Consider the following 9,901-nt stretch of genomic DNA (forward strand, 5'->3'; position numbering starts at 1 on the left):
AGGATACAGAAGCCTGAATGCATACACCAGCAGATCCAAAGACAGCCTGGTCATTATTAGACTACAGAATGGACACTCTAACCTCAAATAATGCTGATTTTGCTAATGCTGATCTCTCTTGTACGCCCTGTGCAATGTTACGTGTATGCCTCCATTTAAATCTTTTGTTCAGAACATTCTTGATTACTATGATTTGCCTGTATTTCTTGTAAACAAAGATTTTCACTGTACTTCGGTACAAGTGACAATAAATCAATCAATCAATGCTGAGGATTCTTTTTGCAATCTTTTCTTTACCTTTTCGCTGTCGCTCTTGTTTTAATAGATGGGTTGGTGTATTCTCATCACCGCTGGCAATAGATGTGTCAGGTTGGTTGTTGTTAGTGGCATCCTTATTGAAATCAAGGCCCAGCTTTCTTTCTGAGCCCCACTTCTGCAGTGAGCAGGCATGAACTTCACACTCACCCAGTGCTGGCCAATAGGATATTAAATCATTGCCATCACAATCTGTAAAATATAATGAAGCATTTTACAGGCCCAGCCTGCATCAAACAAAGTGCAAGTTGTGTGAAAATTTTACCACAGCTAAGAACTGGGAATTAGCACAAAAATAGGCCAATGTCTAGAGTTCCGGCTCTGAAGGCAAATTCTCTGCTGATTCAAAAAGAGGTTGTAAAGTTCAGCTGTGCCCAAGGCAGTGTTACCACATTTCGTACGGAAAACGAATTTCAGGCTGGGAAAAAGAAGGTACTGTTGGTAAGTTTAATCCTTAAGAATTATACTGATTTCATTTGTTTCTGGACTTTTCCAACCTCAAAAGGTTTGCCCATATAAAATGGAACCATAAAAATCTGTCTGACCTGTATGATTGAAGCCGATGCTTAAATGTATGTTTTTCTCATTTAGCACAGAGGTTCGTTTGAATTTTGATCTCTTCATCGTTTGCTGTTGAGTGTAACATTTTCGTATTTATAAAATACCCGACTTGGGAACAATTTTCTGCAGTTTTCTTGCTCAGCACTAACACAGCAGTAGTCTGGGATAGAATGGAATTCCTCTGGGGGTTTTTGGATGAGAAAAACTGGATTCATCAGGGCAACAAGTACTAGTACACACCTACAGTTAACTGAACAAGACATCTAAATAGCCCATACCATTGTTCTTCAAATGTAGCAACATGGGCATACAGATCCCTGGATCCTTTCAACTCACCACTGGTAACTATGTTTAACACACTTAACTTTCTCCTTTGGAAGATTCACTAACTTAACCAAACATACTATGTTCCTGGATATCAAAATTCTGCATTATACAATGCAATAGATAGCACCCAAGATTTGTTTAGACTATTGAACCAGGTTGCCATCTCTGCCAGGTGGAAGACTATTTTGTAGATAACCTACCTTGAAGCCCAAAGAAAACAGGTGGTAGTCTCTCAATCACTTTGGCATTCTAAATGTGATTATGCCTCCCCACTCAGTTTCTGTTCACTTCATTTTTCTTCTGAGCTTCATTCGCCCTTGTGACTAACTGTGCCCCATAAATATTTCAGATTCATTTGGAAGCAGAACAGAGACTGAAAGAATTTTTATTCACTTTTGTGAGCATGTACCTAACACTTGAGCTGCTTGGCAGATTTCACACCCCGTTGGGTTAGCTAGCTATATTTGAGACCTTATACTAATTATACATAAAATTGTGTCACCAACTTAGTGTACTCCAGGCTGACTCAATTTTGCACAGGTTTTACCATACTTACAAAATAAAGGATAAAAATGTTGTTACAACTCCATTCAGTACTAATTTTGAATATGGCAGGGATTTGCCAATCACCACTGATGATACCATTGTAACATTTAAAACTTCTGTGCAGCAATTTTTCTTTCTTTGTAGTGGTTGTTCATGCAGGTTCTCTGTAGTATTCTCAGAAGAGGGGAACTTACCAATAGTAGTGAGTAAATCAGAAACTTAGAAGTATTGCGTGTTTGGCACTAACAGCAATGTCATGCCTATATAAAACTTACCTTGGTCAAATTGCTAAATATACCAAGAGATGTAGAGAGATTTCCTAAAATTCTATATACACACACTTATCTGATAAATAAATGTAATTGATGTACCACAGTCACACTTAAGAAGCATATTAACATGTCAAAATAAACCAAAGAACTATGGATGCTGGAGATTTGAAACAAAAACAGAAATTAATGGAGAGATGCAGCAGGTCTGACAGTATCTGAGGGATGAAAGCAGACTTAATGCTTTGAGTCCAGATACAACAGTTCTGTATTTTTTGTTTTTGTTTGGGTATATACACTGCTTATTGCACAATGTTCAGCTCCATTTACAACTCTTCAGATACTGAAATGGTATGTGCCCACATGCAACAAGACCTGGACAACATTCAGACTTGGGCTTATAACTGCCAACTAAAAATCTCACCACACAAGTGCCAGGTAATGACCATTTCGAACAACTGGAATTATAATCATTTTCCCTTGGTTTTCATTAATATCCTGGTGTCACTGTTGACCAGAAACCTAACAGTACCAGCCACATAAACAATGTGGCAAGGATAACAGGTCCAAGAGAATTACTTAATGGTGAGTAACTTGTGTCTTTATTTCACAGACTCTTTCCACCATTTACAAGGACTAAGTCAGGCATGTGATAGAATATTCTCAACTTGACTGGATGAGTGTCGTTCAACGACAGAAGAGATTTGTCTCAATCCGAGTCAAAACAACAAACTGGCACCCCATACACCAATTCAACGGTAACTCCCTCCACCACTAGTACACTCAATCGCCTCCAAGATAAACTACAGCAACTTGCTGAGTTTCTGTGATACAATCTCCCAAAGCTGCAATGCATATCACACGGAACAACAGTGGGAACACCACAACAATGTGGCTTGGAAATAATTTGCTGTTCTTACAGCAACATTTGTTTAAATTCCTGAACTGCTAACAGCACATGGGAGGATCTTCACTACAAGGGGTTAAAGAAAGTGGTCCAGAAACATATTTTTGAGAACCTATGAATAAAAATAATTATCATTGTGTTGTTCAAGTTTGCAAAAGGACAATTTAGACTGCATAAATACTCAAAAATGAGCACTCAATATAAGTTATCTATATTAGAAAGATCTTTTCGAGGAGAATAGGGAAATGTTGAGCCAACAGAAACAAAAAGGATGGGAAACAATAATCTGGCACAAATTTAACAGTGACTTGGACAAATGTGGATTAATCAGACAAAATACGAGGGAGCGTAGTAGATATTCACTGAACTAATTCCTGGGATGGCATAACTGTCCTGAGGAGACTGGGTCTATTGTCTATAGAAGAATGAGAGATGATAACATTGAAACTTATAAAATGTTTAAAGGGCTAGACAGGGTAGATCCAGAAAGAATGCTTCCTCTGGCTGGGACTGGGGCATGCAGTGGGGGTGGTGAGGAGACTCAGATATACCGATCAGATAATTTTTCGCTGTTTGTCGTGCAAACTCATGAACATCCCAAGGGCAGTCAACTCTTGATTCTGAAAAGTGGTCAGTTTACCCTGAAAGCTTATGGTCTCTGAAATGTTTGAGTAAGAGTTGTTTCATGCTGCTGTTAATCAGTAGCAACAAGAGTTATATTCTACACAAAGAAGATTCTGTTTTTAAGCCAAAAAGATGTTTTCTCTATTACAGAAATAAGTAGTGTGCTCTATGAATTTTAGTGTTGGTTTGAGGTCAGGCGTGTAAGCTATCACAAAAAGTTGTGGATCGGATTAAACAGAATATCCCTTTGGCTTTTCACAAGTAGATAACATTGGCAGTACCCAATCAGTCCATGCTTGTAAAACTCTCAATACAGTGTCAAACATTTGCCAAATAATCCTGAATATGAGAGAAATTATGCTGGCTACCAATTTATATTTGTTAGTCAGGCTCACAGTATGGTGCATTTGCTTGCACTGGGAACTATCCTTGAATTGGTATCCTTGTGAAATGGTCTGAGGAAAAATTTCAACAAAATGTTACTTCATTTTCCACCAATAACTCAAATTCTCTTGTATGGAAGTCTCTATTCTATACCTCTTTGGCACTGGCAAAAGGTGAACTTTTCCTTTTCTTGTTGGTTGCAAGGTAACAAACTGAAATAGCTCTGGGTGTTCCCAATTCATCAACCAGTTAGCTTACACTCCCAAATGGACTGTACATCGAACACAGAACATTACAGTGCAGTACAGGCCCTTCAGCCCTCAATGTTGCGCCGTCCTGTCATACTAATCTGAAGCCCATCCCACCTACACTATTCCAGGTTCGTCCATTTGCCTGTCCAATGACGACTTAAATGCACTTAAACTTGGCGAATCTACTACCGATGCAGGCAAAGCATTCCATACCCTTACTACTCTCTGAGTAAAGAAACTACCTCTGACATCTGTCTTATACCTATCTCCCTCACTTTAAAGTTGTGTCCCCTCGTGTTTGCCGTCCCCATACCTGGAAAAAGGCTCTCCCTGTCCACCCTATCTAACCCTCTGATTATCTTGTATGTTTCTATTAAGTCACCTCTCAACCTTCTTCTCTCTAACGAGAACAGCCTCAAGGCCCTCAGCCTTTCCTCGTAAGACATTCCTTCCATGCCAGGCAACATCCTAGTAAATCTCCTCTGCACCCTTTCCAAAACTTCCACATCGTCCTTATAATGCGGTGACCAGAACTGTACACAATATTCCAAGTATGGCCGTACCAGAGCTTTGTACAGCTGCAGCATAACCTCCTGGTTCCGGAACTCAATCCCTCTATTAATAAAAGCCAAAACTTGCTTGCCTTCTTAACAATCTGGGTGGCAACTTTCAGGGATCTGTGTACATGGACACTGAGATCTCTCTGCTCAACTGCATTTCCAAGAATCTTACCATTAGCCCAGTACTTTGCATTCCGATTACTCTGGCCAAAGTGTATCACCTCACAGTTGTCCACATTAAACTCCATAATTTGGCAATCTTTCCTTTCCTTCAGTTTCTCATTCTTTCAGCTCAACTGAATGCCCTGAATCCAACTGGAACACACAGTTCATCAACCTATAATAGCTGATCCAAGGAGATAGCTTCCAGACATTTCTGAGGATGTATTAGGCTACGGAACCCATCCAGTTCTTTGAATAATGCCCATCAATATAGTTGTACAATAAAACTGCAGGGTGCAATTTCTGTTCTCAAGGATCGCTACTGAATATTTTGAAGGCAGAGGTAGATTGATTCCATTGCTCAACAAGAATCTAAGGGCCTTGGATAGATGGGAATAAGGAATTCAAAATGACAAACAAATTGCCTATGATGTTATTGAATGGCACAGCAGATTTGAGGTTTAAATGGCCTACTTCTGCTCCTTGTTGTATATTCATACATCTTAGCATCATTTATTTATAACAGCTATTTTACACCTCTGGTAATAGGAGCATTTAAGAAGTGCTGAGACATTTAAAACACTATGTGTGAATAATGAGGTGCTAAATGCATCTGTTCAAATGAACAATTAACAAATTAACATTTACAAAGTGGAGATGTGAATGATTAAACAGCTGCTCAAGTGTATTTAGAACATCACATTCTTTATTGTACACTAAATGTATTGAGCTATTACTCAAACCAAGAGAAAGAAAAACAGCAGTCATGTCCTCCAGAAACAGAGTGGAGCAAACTGTTTCTACTAACATTTATTGGAAAGTCACAGTTCTGATTTAAATCTCTATCTAAACTTCTACTGAGAAACGGCAAAATATTCTAGTCTTTTAAAAAATTCTGCTTCTTTAACTTGCAACATAATTCCAAATGTAAGACATGGTCAGAATTTCTTTTGCTGCATGTTTGGGGTGAAGCAAAAAGAAGGAAAGGGAGTTAGCCCAAATTTCCATCTGTTTGTTTAACCAATGGAAAATTAGACAAGCTCTATGGGTTGGGGAGTGTGATGGGTACAGAAGGTGCGAGGGGGAATGTGCTTCACATTCTTCAATTTTGCATTACATTCGGGCAACAAAACAGCCATAGGTCACAGGAATGACATTAACTGCACAATTATTTATATTTTATAATTGTCAATGATTGCTACATTATGTGTTTTAGAACTTCTGGCAAAAGCAAGTGCTTTATGCAGAATTTAATTTTGTTCCAATCTTGCACTGAGTTTTAATTGGGGCTATTACTCTTAAAAATTATGATGTAAATACGGGGTGGGTGCACGTATTGTACACAAGAACTTCACATGGACATATTTTGTCCAAATTCCTTTTCACTCTTGTCAACACTGACCCATTGACATCCCCTACAAATGTCATCTATTCTTGAACCAATCACGCTGCAACATCTCTGTGAAATTAAGTAGTCAGGACTAGATCTAGACCTTAGCAACAAGGATAGAGAATTGAGCATAGGAGTTGGGAGGTCATATTGGTTATGCCACTTTTGGAAATGTGTGTGCAATTCTGGGTCTCCATCCTATAGAAAGGATGTTGTGAAACTTGAAAGAGTTCAGAAAGGATTTACAAGGATGCTGCCAGGGTTGGAGGGTTTAAGCTACAGAGAGAGAGACTGAATAGGCTGGGACTGTTTTCCCTGGACAGTCGGAGACTGAGGGTTGACCTTATAGAGGTTTATAAAATCATGAGGGGCATGGATAGGGTAAATACAGAAGGCAATTTCCCTGGGGTGGGGAAGTTCAGAACTAGAGGACATAGGTTGAGGGTGAGAGGGGAAAAATTTAAAAGGGACCTGAAGAGCAACTTTTTCACACAAAGAGCGGTGCATGAATGGAATGTGCTTCTACAGGAAGTGGTGGAGGCTAGTACAATTACAGCATTTATAAGGCATCTAGATGGGCATATGAATGGAAAGGGTTTAGAGGGATATGGGCCAAGTTCTGGCAAATGGGACTAGATTAAGTTAGGATATCTGGTCAGCATGGATGAGTTGGAAGAAGGGTCTGTTTCCTTGCTGTACATCTCTATGACTCTAACAAGCAGCAGCTTTAGATTTACATCAGAATTCAAATCTGAATTCACTGTGGCTGTCCAGATGGAACTGTTAAGTTTAGCTACCAAAAGAATTGTGTGCTTGCCAGAATATAATGGTTGTAGAGTTCAATCCCAAAAATTAAACACTTAAATATTTAGGACTCTGCTCTACACCGAGGTTAGGTCAGTTGGTAAGTCCAAAGGAAAGTAACATAGTTTTAACACAATTGCAATCACAAAACATATGATGTCAAATCAAAGTGGTGCAAAATGATATCCTCAAAGCAGCCTCATTCCATTTGCGCTTGGAATTAACCCAGGCCCTGGCTTTTCTAAATCAGTTTTAATGCAAGTTTAAAATTTCTTACCTGGACATAGACATGTCGGATAAAATAGTATAAAAGGTGAAATGATTCAAACATTAATCTCAAAGTTAGAAAGGTTGTTGTCTAATTTCATTTTACAGAGAAACTTGGCCCACACCTCATTGGTCATAGCTGTATTTGAAAGTAAGCCCCAGAGGTTTAAGCATGTTAAAATAAAATCTATTAAAGAAACAGAATTTTACATCTCAATCAAGTGAAAGTATGTTTCACCCCTGATCCATTTTGACAGATTAAAAAAAAGTTAATTGCATTTGCATTAAATCTGACAAATTTTGCCATTGTCTACTTACCTTTAGGAGTTGTATGCAAGGGGTCAGTAAGCAGCCGTTCACTGTTTGCTGTCCGCTTAAATCGGCGTGGAAAGCGTCCACGATATCGTTCATTTTCCTCACTTTCTGATGACGCCAAAGAAAGGCTACGCTCCTCATCCAATGACAAATCACTATCAGTGTCAGAATCATTGTCTGTTCACAAGAATGACAAAGTGTTAATTTATTGTCATAGAGTCATATTCATAGAGATGTATAGCATGGAAACAGACCCTATGTCAAGATCCTGGAATTACCTCCTTAAGGCATTGTGGGTCTACTGACAGCACATAGACTGCATTGGTTCAAGACCACCTAATGAGCTTTCAAGTAAACCTGATGGACTATAATCTAATGTTGTGTGATTTTTAACTTGGTTCAAGAAGGTAGCTCACCACCACCTCCTTGAGGATTAATAGGGAAAGGCAATACATTTTGGCCAGCAGTAACATCTCCATGTGCCACGAGTGAATAAAGAAAATAAAGGTATAGGTTTTAGCTGCAAGAGATGTCCACTGTCACAGTTTTTGAATTGTTCAGTGCATTTTGTTATAATCCCTGAGACCACAAAATTTATATTATGATCCCATTCGGGGCCAATACCATTTGTATTTAAAGAAGACAAAGTTTAAAATCCCAGACACTTACTAAGAGAATGAAGCCAGAAGATTCCAACCTTTTTAAATTAACAAAATAAAATTTACCATACAAGGCTGGAAACCTAAACTAATCTATGATATTCAAACAATTCACACTCTAACATGCAGAAATAACTCTGAAGTAAATGTGAGTTCATGGGATTGTTGGTTTTGGAGGACAACTTTTGGACCTTTCCATCTGCATTGGCTGTCTAAGTATTTTGATTTAGAGCCAGTCTCTTGTTGATTTCCTCTAATCTTGCAAGTTATTTCTATTTAATTTTTCAATGCCCTGTGAAATCCTCAACTGAACCTGCCTCCACCACATTTGCAGACAGTGCATCCCATATATTAACTACATAGAGTCATAGAGATGTACAGCACAGAACCAGACCCATCGGTCCAACTCGTCCATGCCAACCAGATATCCCAACCCAATCTAGTCCCATGTGCTAGCACCCTCCCAAATCCTTCCTATTCATATACCCATACAGATGACTATTAAATGTTGCAATTGTACCAGCCTCCATCACTTCCTCTGGCAGCTCATTCCATACACGCACCACCCTCTGCGTGAAAAAGTTGTCCCTTAGGACTATTTTATATCTTTCCCCTCTCACCCAAAACCTACGCCCTCCAGTTCTGGACTCCCCCACCCCAAGGAAAGGACTTTGTCTATTTATCCTATCCATGCCCCTCATAATTTTGTAAACCTCTGAAGGTCACCCCTCAGCCTCCGAAGCTCCAGGGAAAACAGCCCCAGCCTGTTCAGTCTCTCCCTATAGCTCAAATCCTCCAACCCTGGCAACATCCTTGTAAATCTTTTCTGAACCCTTTCAAGTTTCACAACATCTTTCCGATAGGAAGGAGACCAGAATTGCAGGCAATATTCCAACAGTAGCCTAACCAATGTCCTGTACAGCTTCAACATGACCTCCCAACTCTTGTACCCAATATTCTGACCAATAAAGGAAAGCATACCAAACGCTTTCTTCACTATCCTATCTACCTGTGACTCCACTTTCAAGGAGCTATGAACCTGCACTCCTGGATCTCTTTGTTCAGCAACATTCCCGAGGACCTTACCATTAAGTGTATAAGTCCTGCTAAGATTTGCTTTCCCAAAATGCAGCACCTCGCATTTATCTGAATTAAACTCCATCTGCCTCTTCTCAGCCCATTGGCCCAACTGATCAAGATCCTGTTGTAATTTGAAGTAACCTTCTTTGCTGTCCACTGCACCTCCAATTTTGTTGTTATCTGCAAACTTATTAACTATACCTCTTATGCTCACATCCAAATCACTTATATAAATGATGAAAAGTAGTGGATCCAGCACCAATCCTTGTGGCACTCCACTGGTCACAGGCCTCTTGTCTGCAAACCAACCCACCACCACCACCCTCTGTCTTCTACCTTTGAGCCAGTATTGTATCCAAATGGCTAGTGCTCCCTGTATTCCATGAGATCTAACCTTGCGAACCAGTCTCCCATGGGGAACCTTGTCAAATGCCTTCTGAAGTCCATACAGATCACGTCCACTGTTCTGCCTTCATCAAT

The 9,901-nt window shown here is 39.5% G+C and overlaps 1 protein-coding gene across 1 annotated transcript in view; it reads right to left on the reverse strand.

The window, feature by feature from the left end:
• Positions 1-9,901, reverse strand: part of LOC122559246 (cadherin EGF LAG seven-pass G-type receptor 3-like) — a 62,227-nt gene that overhangs the window by 11,894 nt on the left and 40,432 nt on the right. Inside the window, exons 11-12 of the mRNA XM_043708628.1 lie at positions 7,686-7,859; positions 298-507 (exon numbers count right to left, since the gene is read on the reverse strand). Of these exons, the coding sequence (XP_043564563.1) occupies positions 298-507; positions 7,686-7,859 (384 nt within the window). The remainder of the gene's footprint in view (positions 1-297; positions 508-7,685; positions 7,860-9,901) is intronic.

This window comes from Chiloscyllium plagiosum, chromosome 18 (genome assembly GCF_004010195.1).
Source record: "Chiloscyllium plagiosum isolate BGI_BamShark_2017 chromosome 18, ASM401019v2, whole genome shotgun sequence".
Classification (NCBI taxonomy): domain Eukaryota; kingdom Metazoa; phylum Chordata; class Chondrichthyes; order Orectolobiformes; family Hemiscylliidae; genus Chiloscyllium; species Chiloscyllium plagiosum.